Source organism: Candoia aspera, chromosome 2 (genome assembly GCF_035149785.1).
Source record: "Candoia aspera isolate rCanAsp1 chromosome 2, rCanAsp1.hap2, whole genome shotgun sequence".
Lineage (NCBI taxonomy): Eukaryota > Metazoa > Chordata > Lepidosauria > Squamata > Boidae > Candoia > Candoia aspera.
In genome coordinates this window covers 216,083,497-216,101,158 of record NC_086154.1, presented here as the reverse complement: position 1 = coordinate 216,101,158, position 17,662 = coordinate 216,083,497, and the positions used below count along the sequence as shown (strand labels likewise).

General features: G+C 39.2%; 1 protein-coding gene across 1 annotated transcript in view; it reads right to left on the bottom strand.

The window, feature by feature from the left end:
* The window catches only part of LOC134491526 (colorectal mutant cancer protein), a 157,136-nt gene that overhangs the window by 15,479 nt on the left and 123,995 nt on the right, over positions 1-17,662 (bottom strand). The window contains exons 9-14 of the mRNA XM_063295337.1: positions 16,824-16,972; positions 15,851-15,991; positions 14,445-14,545; positions 11,021-11,204; positions 1,374-1,608; positions 933-1,139 (exon numbers count right to left, since the gene is read on the bottom strand). Coding sequence (XP_063151407.1) covers positions 933-1,139; positions 1,374-1,608; positions 11,021-11,204; positions 14,445-14,545; positions 15,851-15,991; positions 16,824-16,972 — 1,017 coding nt within the window. The remainder of the gene's footprint in view (positions 1-932; positions 1,140-1,373; positions 1,609-11,020; positions 11,205-14,444; positions 14,546-15,850; positions 15,992-16,823; positions 16,973-17,662) is intronic.

Below are 17,662 nucleotides of genomic sequence, written 5' to 3'. Positions count from 1 at the left end.
ACTAAGGCTTGGATGCAGAAGAAGTCCTGGAAGATTCTACAGTGGCCATCACAGTCACCTGACTTGAACCCCATAGAAAATCTCTAGTGGGATTTGAAGAAGGTGGTTGCAGCATGCGAACCCAAGAATATTACTGAACTGGAGGCCGTTGCTCACGAGGAATGGGCTAAGATTCTTCAGGAACACTGCCAGAAGCTGGTGTCTGGCTATGCATCTTGTTTGCAGCAGGTCATAACAGCAAAAGGGTGCTCTACTATGTCCTGAAGATGCTTGCCATGAAGGGGTTGAATAATTTTGAGACTGGAGAAGTCATTATAAGTTGCATTTTCAGTTGAATTTGGGGACACCACTTGAAGCATTCATTGTGTTGAGCTATTTCAGTTGCTTTTGTTTGATTTGTTCATTGCAAACAGCTGAAAGTCTGTACATTTTGACAATCAACCTGATTTGCAATGGGGGTTGAATAATTTTGATTACAACTGTAAATAGTTTTCAAAATACCTATCCACAAATGCTATTAAAACTTACGAGACAAGACAAATTGATTTAAATCCTCTTAAATATAGTATGTATGAAGTCCTGTATATATTACAGGAAAGTAATACCACAGGATAGGGACTAGCTCCTACTGTTAGTGCTCAGTTTTATTCATCCTGGAAGTGCACCAGTAAGCCAATTTGCAATGTTGATCTTAACAATATACATAACTTCATACAGATACAGGTAGTCCCCCAAACTTTTAAAGAACAAAGGTAGAACTTAAAATTGTTCTAGAATGAACGAGCAACCACTGCAGCAAAAGGATTGATGCAACATTATCTCCAAAGGCAGCAGTTCTCCCCACCTTCCCCACCAGCATTTGATAATTGAATTTGAACAAGTTTGAATAATCCTAATCTGTTACTATCCAAATATACATGACAGTAACTCACCTTACTTGACTTGTCCTTGCTGTTGCTACTAGCTGAGCTGAGAGATCTCATTCTCTGTTCCTTTTGCTCTTCCACTTCTGACTTTAGGTGCTCAATGTGGACCAAATATGCTTGTTCTTGAGCTTCTCGACTGCTCAGCTTCAGCTCTAGAGCTTTCTTCTCTTTTTCTAGCAAGTACAACTGTGCTTTCAGTTCCGCCATTTCTTCCTGTTGGGGAGACAGCAGAATATCAAACTGGTATGTCAAATCAACAGAATTCTATATAATTGGCTTATCGTATTCTGTATCTATTAAGAAGTGGCTTCCTAATCTTAGGTACAAAACATACGTCTACTTTGTGCCCTACAGGGCACTCCTCATCTGTGTTAAATTGTTGTTGTTTAAAAATAAATCAATTTTATATAAAAAGGATTCCTTGCCTGGAACTATTAAATAAAATACCTTCATTGCCATGAGTTCCTGCATAAGTACAGCATTTTCTAGATCCAATCTTTGGCTGTCTCCACGAGGCTTGACATCATAACTGAGGGGGTCAATATGGATGCTCTCCAGCTCCAGCATGGTTAATTTAATAGCTGCTCTATCATTTTTCAGCTGTTGAATGTAGTCCTTCAATCTTTGTTCATCCTCCTTTGTGAACTCTGTATCACAGCTGCTTGCTGTTGAACTAGTAGTACTTAGGAAAAAATGGAAAACACATTTAGGAATGATAGGTCTAAATAATCCACTTGTGTGTATAAAATAAAGAAATCAACAAAAACATGTCTTGAGGTAGATACTGAGAAAATATTTTTTCATTAAAACAATGCGAAGTCACAATGAGTTACTTAATTGATGGGTAAGACTTTGTTTAAGACTTTGGAAAGTTTTTAAGTCAGATTGCACAAAAGTGGGCTTGATAGAACATTTGCCAAAAGAGAAGCCAGCAGTTTATCATTTCACCATTTGAAACTAATACTACAATCACTATAATCTATACTCTGGTATGATTTAAACTCAGAAATAGTTGTTTTTCACATTTTATAATATTCCTTCATATAAACAAAAACACATATTTGAACAGTTTCCTGAACTTAAAACAAAACTGCCAGAAGTTGGCTAACATAGAACTCTCTTCCAAAAGTCTACAGAGCTTTTGATTTAGTAACTATTGTATCTTAAAAACACTAAAAGAAACTAGCACTGCAAGGCTTTGTTATTTAGCTGCCTATGTCCACTGTCAATTTTTATGCAATATCCTTTTTTCATATAAGTCTCAAATTAGAACACACAGCCAGTTTGATCCTGCTTTGTACATATTTTGATTTCAAATAAATATTAATATGTTCCAGAGTTTCTAGATAAGTTCTTTTCAGTTATTTGCCATTCTAGTCATCCTAAGAAAGAAGATTTGTAGAAGTTAATTGTAATTCTACTAGTCATTCCTTAATATTCACATTCCTTAATATTCTATTGAACATAATTATACCACCACCAAAAAGAGATGGAAACAACTCTGCATTTTCTACAACCTTGTACAGAAACAAAGCTGTCTGCTTTCTCTTGAGGACCTGTAATCAGCTGATGGGTAGGGGTTAAGTCATCCATTAGCTCTGCCTGTCTGGAATGTTGGATGATCTCAGTTATCAGCAAGGGAATTAATCATTTTGTGCATTGGGCTGCAATATTTTTCCATCCATTTTAGACAAAGAGGGAAGGAAAAAAGACATATAACCCATGAATAGTTTCTGTAGCCATACCTGACATGGTTTTATATTTAAGCCTGTTTTTTTTTCCTATTAAACTCAAAACTGTCTTCACATTTTAAAGAAGTTCATCAAATAAACAGCCTGCCAAACTTCTAGAGACTTCCAGGCATGCTTATCCTAGAAGTAACAGAAAGCATTGGCAGAAATATACAGATTTCCTTGAGCTATTCTTTTCATGTAGGAACATTATATGATCCAAATTTCATCAGCCAGCCCCTTCACTCGTCTAGTGATCACAAGCAGCAGCTAACAAATCACTTCATCTTTTCTCTCTTAAATTCTCTTTGCCTTGATTGAAAATTTAGAAAGTTGCAAACATGCAGTTGTATGCAAAACTTTAGGTACCCCTGTATATTTCAATCAATCTCTATCTGAATAGAAGTTGACACAACCACTGCACAGTACAAAGTTAACATCATCTTTCTGTAAATCAGGGGGCAAATTCACAGTTTATATACAATGGTTTACAGATTCAAAATAAGAAAACTATGAATATGCCATGCAGAAATTCAGACCTTCCTGTCAATACGTTCTAACACCTTTTTTTAGAAGAAATAATGTCATCCAAGTATGAAGTCTCTGAATTCAATTCTCAGTAGTGTTTGAACCCCATTGAACAACATCTGGCTTAGGAAGTCATTGAAATATACCATTTGATCATGGGTATCCAAATTTTTGCCTGCCACTGTATCTTGTATCGTGGTCAGTTGTGAGACCCTGTTCCTGAAGTTGGGTTCCCGAGAACTGTTGGGATTGTTGCTATTGTACCAGCCTCCTTGCTGCATAGCAAGCTCCCTGCCTGAGCTGCTAGAGGCTGTCTTGGGTTGGCGGTTGAGTTCCCCAGGCTTATGGCTTGGGGGACATCAACCTGCCATCCCTGGGGCATGCCTCAGAGGCGGCTTGGGAGTTCATGGCCACCATGGCAGCCGTGGGCCTGTCCCAGGTTATTCAGGACCTGACTCGGGACCGTGGCCTCACACCAGACTTGATTTTCTTGTCAGAGCAGTGGCAGTGTGGTCTGAAGGGAGAGTTAGATCTGTCCCCTTTGTCATGGTCAGATCATGACTTGGTGGCATTGAGATTCTCTTATGCTGTCCCCCTCCACAGGAGGCAGGGCCCATTCAATTGGTCTATCCCCAGCAACTGATGGACCCAAAGGGGTTCCAAAGGGAGCTGGGGCTATACCTGAGGATCTCCTGCATGGTCCAGCAGAGGCCCTGGCTACCGCCTGGAATAGGGAGGTGGCCGGGGCCTTGGATAGGATTGTGCCCATGCAACCTCTCTTGTCCCATCGAATCCGACATTCCCCATGGTTTATGGAAGAGCTGAGGGTTCTGAAGAGGATTAAAGAGACGTCTAGAGCGCTGCTGGAGGAAGACAAGGACTGAATCTGACTGAACACAAGCTACAGCTGCTATCAAGGCCTACCATGTGGTGGTAAGAGCGGCGAAACATCAATATTTCTCTGCTCTTACTGCATCTGCAGAATGCCACCCATGGCCCTGTTTAAGATCACCCAATCTCTATTGAGGAAGGTGGGTCTAGTAACCTACCTACAGGGCCATGCACAGGAGTTTTCTAGGCATCTGGAGGATAAAATCGCTCAGATTTGTGCCACGTTGGATGCCAAGCATGCGGCATGGCCTGTGGAGATGTCCGGGGAACGTACTTATCCAGGTATCTGGGAACAGTTTGATCCCATTGGGCCTGAGGAAGTAGACAGGGTCCTCCGGACTGTAAATACCATCACTTGCCAATTAGGTCCATGGTCCTCCTGCCTGGTAAAGGCAGCTTGGGATGTGACATGTGGGTGGGTCCAGGTGATGGTGAATTCATCCTTGAGGGAGGAAGCGTTTCCAACAACCTTTAAAGAGGCACTGGTGCACCCCCTTCTCAAGAAACCATCACTGGATCCCACTGTACTGGACGATTTTCGTCCAGTCTCCCACTTCCCCTTTTTAGGGAAGATGGTTGAGAAAGTGGTGGCATTGCAGCTCCAAAGGATCCTGGATGAAACGGATTATCTGGATCCCTTTCAGTTGGGTTTCAGGCCCAGATATGGCATGGAAACAGCTTTGGTTGCACTTTTGGATGATCTCTGGCAGGAGCGGGATGGGGCAGTGCATCCATCTTTGCTCTTCTTAACCTCTCAGTGGCTTTCGATACCATTGACCATGGTATCCTTTTGGGTCGGCTCAGGGAGTTGGGGTGGGTGGTGCGGTTTTGCACTGGTTCACCTCCTTTCTCTGGGCCCGGTCCCAATCTGTGTTGATAGGGAGCGGGAGATCCGGCCTGCGGCCCCTCTTTATAGGGTGCCACAGGGTTTGGTACTCTCTTTGCTCCTTTTTAACATCTATGTCAAACCACTGGGTGAGATCATCCATCACCATGGGATGAGGTATCATCAATATGCTGGTGATACCAATTATGCACCTCCATCCCAGGTGACTTAAGTGATGCTGTGACTACCCTCTCTCGGTGCCTGGAGGCTGTAGGGGTCTGGATGGGGAACAACAGGCTTCAGTTGAACCCTGGTAAGACAGAGTGGCTGTGGGTTGGGGACTCCTTGGCATCTGGGAACTTACCATCTTTGGTTCTCAATGGGGTTGCACTGCCCCAGACAGATCCGGTGCAGAACCTGGGGGTTCTCCTGGACTCACAAAACCTGCTTGAAGAGCAGGTGGCAGCTGTGGCCAGGGGAGCCTTTGCTCAATTTTGTGTTGTGTGCCAGTTACACCCCTTCGTGGATCAGGAAGCCCTCTAGTCAGTCATTCATGCCCTAGTCATCACCCATATAGATTATTGCAACACGGTCTACATGGGGCTACCCTTGAAGAGCATCCAGAAGCTACAGCTGGTTCAGAATGTGGCCACGTGAGCAGTTTTAGAAGCCCCAAGGATGACGCATATAACACCTTTGCTGTGTGAGCTGCATTGGGTGCCAGTTTGCTTCTGGGTCCAATTCAAGGTGTTGGTTATCACCTTTAAAGCCCTACATGGCATGGATCCAGGTTACCTGAGAGACCACTTCACCTCTATCACACTGACCTGTCCCACCCGGTCAGGCAGAGAAGGCATGTTACGGACCCTGTCTATGAGAGATTGTCGACTGGCAGGGTCCAGGAGGAGGGCCTTCTCTGCCATAGCTCCTGCCCTTTGGAATAAGCTACCGCCAGAGATAAGGCAAGCCCCCACTCCCAGCCTTCCGTAATGGCCTCAAGATGTGGCTGTGCCACCTTGCTTGGGGTGGAAGGGGGGACAGTCATTCATGATGGTGGTTGGCACCGTGACGTGGCCCTGAGAAATTTTATTGAGATTGTTTGTTTGGCCAGCCGTGATTTTATATTTTATGTTTATATTTTTATGATGTACTTGTTTTTATTATTTTAATCTCTTGTTATTTTAATTGAATTGTAGACCCCCCCAGTGTTGCTTGGTGAGATGGGTGGTAAAGAAATGTGAGAAATAAATAAATAAGATCTCTTTTCAAATATATAGGCTTGAATAAAGCTTCTAATTTTCCTCAAAAGGCTCTCAAACTTTTAATTCACTAAGAGAGAGAGGAGGGAGATCAAAAGAATCAGAGCAAGCCCCATGCCCAATTAGTATCAGTGAGAATTCTACTTTTAGCTTATAGTAGATGAGCAATTACAGGCAATGCTAGAAACCTTCCTTTAGAAGCACCCAACTAATCACTTCTGAAAATCCTTGCCAAGAATTTTGCAGGGACTTGTCCATGCAGTCTCCAAAAATTGGACACAATTGAATGGATTAAAAAAAAATCAACATGACACATTTTTTTAAAGTCCATAAATTTGCACATACAAGATACATAATCATAAACAACAATTCTGAGATAAACTTGTAATGCTTGTGCAGATCAGGTGTGCTAGAACAGTTATGAAGCAAACTGGACTTTTACATTTCAGCTAAATGGCCTATCTACTTCTTTCTACGTAAGTAAACCTAGAGTATTTTTGTGTCTACAGACCACAAATGACAATAGACAATGATTACAGAGTCAAAATGCCAGGAATATAAACAAGAACTGACACTATTTTGGATTAAAAATCTGAGCAAACTCCTAAAACAAACTTAGATCCTAGACTGTGCAAACATGCCTATTACAAATGCAACCTTGACACTTCTCTTATAATGTCCTGAATCCTGGTTTTATATTCTCATATCTGTATTAAAATGGATAAGGCTTGACAATCCCTTAGTTGAGTTTTAATCTCAGGAGCAGAACAGGGGTGGAACATGATTCAAGCATTATTTGCTGAGGTATTAATTTCAGCTTCTCTGCAGCAGAAAATAGCACTGTCATACATAAGCCCTTGTGGTATCTTCCTATTCCCTGCATTCTTTATCCAAAAGCTATGGTAAATACTGTAATATTACTAAATTCATAACATGCTAGAATAATGTGACTGCCCTCATATGGGGTTAACTACATCAAAGTTGTCCTATGTTAGTTTCTTTCCAGAATAGACTACAGATCAGAGCTTATAATGTGACATTTTTTAAAACAGGTAATGTAATTGCGAACATATTCTCCAATAACTTCAGTGATGTTGCATTGTGTCACTTTAAGTATTTCCTATTAATGGTTCCTAACCTGCCTGTATTGTCTCTGTTCTAGTCACTGCAAGTCAACTGGCTTCCCTCTAAGTGGCAAAGTTTAACAGATTTTACACACCTATAGGCTCCTCTAATTCAAGCCAATTAGGTTAATTCAATACATGTAGCCTGAAACTGCCTAAGATTGGCATACGTTGCAAGAGTTTCCCATCTGTTAAACAGACAGAAATATAGCAAGCTTCTAATACATCACAGTGCTTGTCTGAGTGGAACAATTTCTACTCAGGCTTTAAAAATCAATACAAGGTTGTATTTGTATCCAAACCATTAGCAGAGGACAGATTCAGTTCTCTATTCTACTCTGAATTCCATTGATTCCTTAACTGACTGAGTCAAATACTGAAGCAGAAGATATATTTACAGCAGATATTTTTAACATGTTTTATAAATATAAGTTCCACAAATATACTTTTAATGGACTCAAACCCACATTTTCAATTTGGATTCCTCTATTAACCAATAATGTTTTATGCCAATTTCCTTATTTGTTAAGGCAGCATCATGCTTTTATGGAACAGGTGTAATACAGACAATTCTAAATCTAAAAATAAGTTTAACAAGACATAGGAGGCTGAATGGATCCACAATAGGAAAAAAAAAACAATGTAAGGAACACTGGCTGCAGTTGCAGAAAAACACAGTGAAGCAAAAAAATATTTTGGTCATATGACTTTCTTTCCACCTTCTAGATCTTTCTCAACTTTTTGACACTGGAGGAACCCTTGAAATATTTTTCAGGCCTCAGGGAACCCCTGCACATTCGGGCTCAAATACAGGCCAGATATTACAAAATTATTATATTCATTTCATGTGTAGGCCTTTATATATGCATTAACAGTGTTCTTAAACTGAAAATAAAGAATGAAACTTGCCTCTAAAGTGAAGTTGCCCAAATTTCAAATAATTTTTTTAAATAAATCGTGATCTCCCATGGAACCCCTAGTGACCTCTTGAAGAACCCTAGGGTTCCATGGAGAAACCCTGTTCTAGAGCATAAATGTGCTTTGGGATATGGATAGATCAATATGTTCCTTGATAGGACAAGCTTTGCTTTATTTCTTGTCTAGTGTTGACCAATAGGCCAGACTAGTAAATATTACTAATGAAGTTTGGAGGTGACATCATTCTATTTTTAATGCCCATGTGAGAACAGGTCTCTGTGGATGGGTAGGAAGGACATCATCACAATTTTTGTGAATGGTCATGAATTTATGAGGGTACATTTTAGGATATGTAACTATCTGAGTACAGTGGTAATGCTGTATCAAAAAATGAATTCAGAGTTACAGAAAGTTTCAGGAGTAACCTTGCTGATCCTTTTGGTTCTTTCAGGATCTTCTACATCACCCAATTTTTTTTTTTCTTCCTAGCATTTTTCCTGCATGTGCAGGGTCTCCTTTTTTCGGATCAACCAAATGTTGATGCATTTAGTTGCCACCTATACATCAACTGTACTTGTAAACAAAGTAAACATACACTTTCTAGTTGTTAGATATATATCCCTTTTCTGCAGCAGCTCAAGGGTTAGGGTTAGGGTCTCCCTTCATTTAATTCCCACAACAACCTTGTAAGATTGGTTGAACTGCGAATGACTTGCGCAAAGTTACCCTCCAGGAGTCCAAAGTTGAGGGTGAACTTGAATTACATGAGTGGTACAGAAGTACTAGAAGAGCACCCTTCTAATACATTAAATAAAATGTATCTCAAACCTGCAGAGTTCAGTGCTAGCATGCAGAAGACTGTATTCCTCTTTATGAAATGAGATGATTTAATTCTTTTGCAGCAGAAGGATTAGGTTGTAATTAGTGTTCTAATATTATATATCTAGCAATTTCCAAAGGGATAATTCTAATAATCTCTAGCAAGAAATATTTTAAACAGATTTATTATAGGATACGAATGGAAGATAATATGGATTAGAATCCATATTTATCTGACAAAGTAACCTCTAGTCCCTGAAAGTTTACGCTACCAATAGACTTTAGTCTCATGATACTGTTTTGTTTACATATCAAATAATAACTTCACCCTTTATCCCTAGCATCTTATTTTCCTCCAAGTTCAATCAATTGTGCTTTTTAGGTACATGCTTCAAGGCTGAGCTTTTGTCTTTAAAACAATTATTACTTCTTAATACACCACAGATCTATGTCTGTTTTCACAAAGGAACAGGCAGTCTGACTGGGAGGCTGCAAATTGAAATTCTAGCTATTAATTTTATTCACTGCCTCGTAACAGCAGCCTCTGTGCTGCTTTTTCCCATTTTATTGCAAATGCTCCCTTTTATTGCCTTTAACCTCCTTGTCCCCAGTGGTTGCCTGAGCATTTGTTCCCAATAATGTGCTAGGGAATCTGACATTCAGTAGCTCATTTTTGATGCTGAATTTAAGCCCAGGTCAACACTTCAATTACAAACCCCATTTTAAGGGGTTTCAAACAGCAGAGGGAATTATTCACGTTGACATGAAAAGTCTTTTCCAAGGAGAAAGGCTCTCCCATTTCCTTCACAGAGTTTACAAAAGAATTATACCCAACATTTGGAGTATCAATATACGCACACAGTTTGGCACATAGAATCTAAGCGCCTCAATCTTTTATACTGTTCTGTGGTTGCACAGTTCAACAGTGTAATTCTACTGTTTTCTAGTGAAAGATCATCCACAGGAATCCATGGATGTTACCAGATCATCCCCAAGGAAGGTGCATAGATGTAATAGTTAAATAATATGATTATTAAATCCTATGACATATCCAAGCTGAGCAATCCACAATACATTAAAAATATTCTCTACGTACAGAGGCTTAGCAAGTATATAATATTTATAAATTCCAGTTCTAAATGTCAAATTGATCCCACATATTGCTTGACCAAATTTAACATCAAATGGAGACATATCAAATGACTTCATTTACGCAGTCAACATAGAGCTTTGGAGAAAACAGGTTCTTACTCACTGAAAACTTGCCAAGTCTTCATATAACACCACTGAACCAGTAGTGTAGAGAGCCAGTTTGGTCTAGTGGTTAAGGTGCTGGACAAGAAACCAGGAGACTGTGAGTTCTAGTCCTGCCTTAGGTGTGAAAGCCAGCTGGGTGACATTGGGCCAGTCACTTTCTCTCAGCCCAACTCGGTGCAATGTAGACTAGCCTCCTCGTGGTGCACCCTGGGCAACGTGACTTGTCATGGCTAAATAGTCTACACAGCTGGCTGCTGGACCTCACAAGGATTTCCCAGCAAGAAAAAAAGCAGCATGAACACCTAACTGCTATGCCATATGATTAAAAAAAAAATAGTAGTGTATACTTTAAGTTTCAGTGAGAAGCAGAAATGGAAAAAGAAAGAAATAGCAGAGAAATTACCAAAATAAATGATATTGTTTAACTCTTTACAAAATAGATCAGAACCACATGCAACAAATCTCCACAAGCATCTTTTGAAAACAGCCTATTGAAAATCTGAACAGAATTCGGTCACAGAAGCCCTGAATAATTTATTAGCAATAAATTGATAAATTTATTATCATCAATAATATATTTATTGATAATACTAATAAGCACCAATAATAAGCACCAAAATTACCAATAAGCACCAATACTATCTGACAGGTTGTTGGAGGATGGATGGATAGCTAATGCAAATCAACAAACTATAATTCATTCAGAAAACCAGATGCTGGGATTAACCTGGTCAATGATTACCTGGTATGACTGTTGGAAGAAAGGCTCTCCCAGGGCTGCGCACTGCAGCCAGCAACGGCATAGGCTCCCCCACAGCTTCCGTCCAATTTCATCAGCAGGGCTTTGGCTGCATTCTCAGCAGTCTTCCTACAGTCATGGGCTCTTTTCAGCATTTGGGTGATGCTCTCGTCCCCCGTTTGATCCCCTGTTCACAAGCAAATGATCAGAACAACATAATACTGGAGCAGTTCAGAAGCATTAATGTGAGTATGTAGGCTTTTAAGCAAACATCTATGTTCCCATGAGGACATCAGCATTTAACGGACTTCAAAAATAATTGGACTTAGAAAGAGACAAAACAAGCAATGGTCCAAAGATGAACTCTCTACACAGAGTGAATCTTTCATCTTCTGTTCTTGCTCCTCACATGACATCCTTGTGGGAATAATCCCCATGGAGAGTAACACAAATAGATAAGGTCTGAAGAAAAAGTAAGGCTGCATGGTGAACACATGGGATTCTTTAAGAACCAGACCACAGTCATAAAGCCTCCCTAACCCTAGCCCAGACTCTTCTTAATTTACATGGAACAATATTATCTATTTATACAAATTATTTTAGATCCTCCAATCATTGTTACTTTGCATTCTATTACTGAGAACTGCTTTGGTTAATCATTTTTATTATTTTTTATTCTCTGCATTAATAAGTTTAAACTGTAGTCTATAAGGATGTCACTGTAAAATTTAAAATAAAATAACATCCATGGATTTCACTGGAAAAATAGTGACAGATACTTTTTATTTCAAGGGGCTAGATATTTTGGGTGAAATATGCTTTTTTATACAACCTATACATTACAAGGGTGAACATGACATCTTTATCTGAAAAAACTGAAGCTGAATGCGTCAGTTTGCATATTTCAGCAAGACAACAGTATGAAACATACCTCCAAATCCACTATGAAGGACTTTCAGGAAAGGAAGATAAAGGTTTTGGAATGGCTTTTACAGACCCCATAATGAGAGTATGTCCCAATCAGTGCTTCTGGTAATGTGGAGAGGTCTAGCCCTAACCCCCTGCCTTATGGAGTCTCAAATGGCTCTACCCTCTCCCCACTCCTATTTAACATCTACATGAAGATGCTGGGTGAGGTCACTTACCAGCACAGGTTAAGTACCATCAGTATGCTAATGATACTCAGCTATCATTTTGCCCTGGGCTGCCATGTGATACTGTCAAGATTCTTTCCCAGTGCCTGGAGGTTATAGGGATCTGGGTAGGGAATGACAGGCTTTGACTCAACCCTAGCAAGACCGAGTGAATGTGAGGATTTTCCATCACTGGTTCTGGATGGGGTTACACTGCCCCAGACAGAACTAATAAAGAACTTGGGGATCCTCTTAGGCTCTTGAGTCCAGGATGAAAAGCAGCTGGCACATGTGACTTGGAGGGTGTTTGCAAATCACACCTTGTACATCAGTTGCACCCATTACTAGGTTGAGAAGCCTAGGACTCCTAAGGCATGGTCATTTATGCTTTGGTCACCTCCCATCTGAACTGTTGTGAAGCACTCTACATAGGGCTCTCCCTGAAGACCATTTGGAAACTGCAACTGATCCAGTATGTGGTGGATGAGTAATTATGGGAACACCTTGGTATCCCCATGTAGCACCACTACTGCATGAGTTGCAATGACTCACAGTAAAATTCCAGGTGCAATTCAAGGTGTTTGTCATCACCTACAAAGCTCTTTCTGTTCCAGCCCAAGAACAACAAAGAGTCAGTCCATTCAAACTCCAGTTCTCTATTGGCTCACACCATATAGACAGAATCTTGCCAGACTAAAGTTACTCTACCTAACCTAAGGGGAAATAACCTGGGAGAGCTCTAGGGCAGGACTATCCTGAACCTCTTCGTTTCCCCACCACTGCCTCCCCGACTGTGCCTCCTCTTATCTCCTCCACCACCTTGGAATGTGCTCCCTCCTTCCTGAGAACCAACAGCACTGCTGAAATCCACCACACTTTCTGGCACAGGGCTGGATTGTTTGTGGATCACCTGATTCCAAAAATTACTGCTTGTCCCACGTGTTCTGATAGAGTGGGCTTGCTCCAGGTCCCTTCAATTAAACAATGACATCTGATAGGCCCTAGGAAGAGTTCTCTGTTGTGTACCTGAGCTATGGAAGTGCTTACCCTCCAAGATTTGCACAGACCCCACCCCAATGCCCTTATTTAAGGTGTTAAAAATTTGGCTTTCCCCCCAGATGCTGAGCTATTAAGTTAGGTAAACTTGTTTTTTAGGGGATTATTATTGGCAGTATGTATGCTTTTCTAGGCATGATGTATTATACATATTTTTTTTTTTATTGACTATGTTGACATAGGACTACTAGGTAGAAATCTAATAGACTTATCAGACATATCAACAACTGAGTGAAGCAGGTTATATATTTTATGTATGTGATTAGTGATTTAAAAAATGCTATCTATCATCCAATTTGATTCCCAAAATTAAAGGTGGAGCATGGAAACAATATGTTTGAAGATTTAATTTGTTACATCGGCATCTCAACAGTCACCAACATATAATATGGAAGCTTTTAAAGATCAAATGATCATCTGATTCCAGTGTTTCAAGATAAATGAATTTCTGTCCTTTGTTTTAGCATGTTGGAATTAATTATTCACAGTCACTGTGGAGAGTTCCAGTATGAGTCTTTTCTTCTAAATTGAAAACATTTTCCTTTAGAAAGCAACATATTTATTTTAAAATCTACATTAGAGCAACAGCTTTAAGAAGCCAAAGTCATAAAATATTTCTCCAAAGAACTTTGAAGCTTTCAAACTGTTTTATTATCTTGTATTCAAATAATAGAAGAATCATGCTAATATATACTTGGGATATTTTCATACAAACATCCTGGCTATTCTTGCTGCTGTACAACTGAGTTTTTTAAAAATTGTATTCTTATTTCTTACAAAATACAAAACAGTATTGACAAAAGCTATCAAAAGAAATAAAAATGAATTAAATCTTCAAGCATACTGTTTCCATGCTCCATTATAGTCCAGTGGGTATTTAATTTTGGGAAGCAAATTGGATGAAAAATAGCATTTTTTAAATCACATATATAAAATATATAAACTGCTTCACTCAATTGTTGATATACCTATTTATAGATTTCCACTTAATAGCCTTTTATCAACATAAAATTATATGTTCAAAGTGCTTTTTTTTTTTTACTGTGATTTATTTCTTGCATTATTTGTTTAGCTTCCAGTTCAATCATTTGTCAAAATTGTTCTTGGCTGTTGATATTGAACAAACGTACAGATAGCTATGAGATAATTCACTACTGTAATCTACTCTTTAAGGGTAATGGATAGCAAATAAAGTACAACATGGAAATTAGAGGGAAAGTGACTCAATAAATACTTACCAACAGACCCAACACCTGCAGCTCTGAACTGTCCAAGAATGAGAGACTGTTCACTTTCAGCCAATGCTAGCAACAGCTCATAGGCTTCAATGCACTGTTCACTGAGAAGATGAAGAGACAGAGTCTATGCATATTTGGTGGGGAAAATTAATGTACTTAAAGAAAAGGCAAAATATGTCTGCAACTATACGATTCTTCTCTGTTGGGTGGGAAACTAGCATCTTCTTGCTGTGTAAGTATGGTGATCACTGGTAGTCCCTACTTTCCCAAATAACAGTTTGAATGATGAATGTAAATAATATGAGGAGGACTGCATGAATGTAAAATTCACAATAAAATTTTGATTGTAGAACAGAAGTCTTTAACTGTGGGTGTTATGAAATTACAGAATAATTTTCCTAGGTTTCATAAGAAGTTGTTATCACCATAACACTTCTGGAAATCTACTTTTAGTATAGAACTCAGTATTTTAGATGAAACCGAGTCAGGTGATTTTTCTCTCCACATTTCCTACCGCACATCAGATGTTCCATGGCAAAATACGGGACAGTTGAATTGGATGAATAAGCATTAGAGGGGCAGAAAATCTTTCCTTGAAGTGCTTCTTCTATTAGATCTTGCTTGGTTTCAACAAGGAATAGCTTGAATAGCCAGTAAAGAACCTTCCTGAAGGCACTTTCACTGCCAAAAACATTTTTGGTTTTTAGCATGCCTAATAACAAACATGGATTGCTTTTATTAGCATTATAGCTTGATAAACATCGTTTGCTTTACTGAATTGTTCTTAAAAATAACATTCAGATACTTTGTTAAGCCCTAATGTGGAAATAACCTGTAGGAGACTTAATGTGTAAGTTGAACCAAAGAAATATTAAATACAAATATGCTCCACTTTCCTCTAGCACCAATATCAATATGAACTGACAATCCATCAAAGCCTTGCAGAGAAAGATCCAAACTCGAAAAAAGAAGTAATTTCCCAACTGTGAGAGCTATTAAACAGTGGAACACCTTGCCCCCTGGAGTTGTGTGTTCTCCATCACTGACAGTTTTCAAACCAAGGTTGGTAGCCATTTGTCTGGAATGGTCTGAGAATTCCTGCCCTTGGCAGGGGGTTAGACTAGAAGATTTCTAAGGTCCCACCAATCCTATCATTTTGTGATGCTAAATGGGTACTCCTAGCCCCTGGCCTTGAAATGGAAAATTTTCTACCTACTGTTATCTCTGTAAACTCACCTGTTAAGTAGAAAATATTAATAGTAATGCCAGAAGGCAAGAAAGTGAGTAAAATAAAGAGAAAACACAATACTCCAGTGCAGTCCTTCAACTTTTTACAGTAAATCAAACAATACAAGAACATGTATCAATTTGTTTATTTTTTTTTCATATATTCTCCATTGTCATACCTGTATTGCAATGCCAGCCTGAGGGCTGTGGCATTGGATTCATATTTTCCAACCAACATGCTCATCCTTTCAGCATTGCTCTTACACTCTTCCAGAGTTATTGTCAATAAATCATTCTGAGATTTTAAGTGCTCAATGCGACTGTGGAAAAGAAAATCCTCTTAGTTTTCACGAAGTGCTTGCTGCCATCCTACACAGCCTTAGTAGTTCTACGGCTTATATAGACAACCAAGTTGGGGAAAACTGATGTGAACCACCTACTCTGCCCTTGGACCATTCTCAAAGGGGGCATTTAACTGGACGAAGGCTCTGCCGCTGTAGCCAGAATGGAGAAAATGATTCCAATTGGAATGGTCATTAGCGGCAGCCTTAGCTGCTGGCATAGCATTTTGCTTACTACTACGCTTTACCTTTTTGTAGCAGGTGCTTCTTCAGTACCATAAACAATTGGGGGTGTGTATTCTTATGAATTTCTAAGAGGCTGTGGAGTGCAATCCTCTCACACAGTGGTCTGACTTGGCAACTGCTGCTTATTTCTTCTCTCACTCTGATCTACCCAAATCAGTCTTAGAGATTTCATACCACATTTCTCAGGAGACATCATCTGTTGTTATGACTTACAGAATAATACAGTAATCCTAACAAATCACTTCATGACCTAATACTGATGACTAAATTATCTCATTGAAAGGAAGATAATAATTTAGATTAATGCCATCTTTTTGTCATCATATATTTCCAGATTGCTATGCAGCTGGCATAAGCATAATCCACACAAATCAAAATGATTTGTCTTTGTTTAGAGCCAAGTCTTTGTGTAGAGCCAAAAAGATGCAGATGTCAGGTAAAACTCAGAAATGTTTTCCATGACTTGGCCCCCAAATGGGGAAGGCCCATTTTCATGTAGCTCACCTCTGAATTAAAGTTAAAATCTATTGCAAAAAAAGTGGCTCTGGAGATTATGTCATCTTACCTGTTTAACCGCTCGGTTTCTACTTCAAATTCTCTAATTTTGCTTTCAGAGATAGCAGATCCATGTGAGTAGAGTGTTTGGAAAATCTCTTGGATATTGGAGCAGTCTTGAAGAGAATGCGCCAGGTGTTCTGCCACACTACTGGATACCTGTACACAGGTGTTGAGAAATCCATTATGAATGGATCTATTATTCAGGTATCATTTTGTACCTTGTTGTATAAATAACAGGAATAGTCACTATCATAATTTTATCTTCTGGCGACTGAGCCACAGCTCAGACGTGATCATACTGGAATAACAAGGGGTGGGGGAGAAATGTAAGCATAGCAATGTTTTTCTAGAAATTAAATTTCTTTTGATTTTTTTCCTTCAAGCTAAAAGTAATGAACAAAAGAAGCTAACAAAAACATCAGTGTGAATCTGCTTTAGATGTTCAGGTCATGGCTGGATTAGCCTGCAACTTCCATAGTGAATGAGCAAGCACAAAGAGAAGAGAGTAAGAAACGTATTAAAGTACGAAGTACATGGGGAAAAAAAACACAGAAGGGATATCTGTTTCTCATGCTCCGATAGTTATGTAATTAAGTGCATGCCTAATAATTCTATCACCTCTTAAGAAATGATAGACCATTACACGAAGCTGGTATACTAATTTTGCCAATTCTATTCAATTGAGTCTAGGGAAACTGAATGCTGTTAAGAATTATTTGCCAGTTAATTCTATCAACATACAAAGAAGAGGAAATGTTGATGGGGAGATGACCAAGTCTCCAAACTTAGTTCATACAGTGGTGTTTACTTTACTATCAGATTTTTTCTCTACCATTCATCATATAA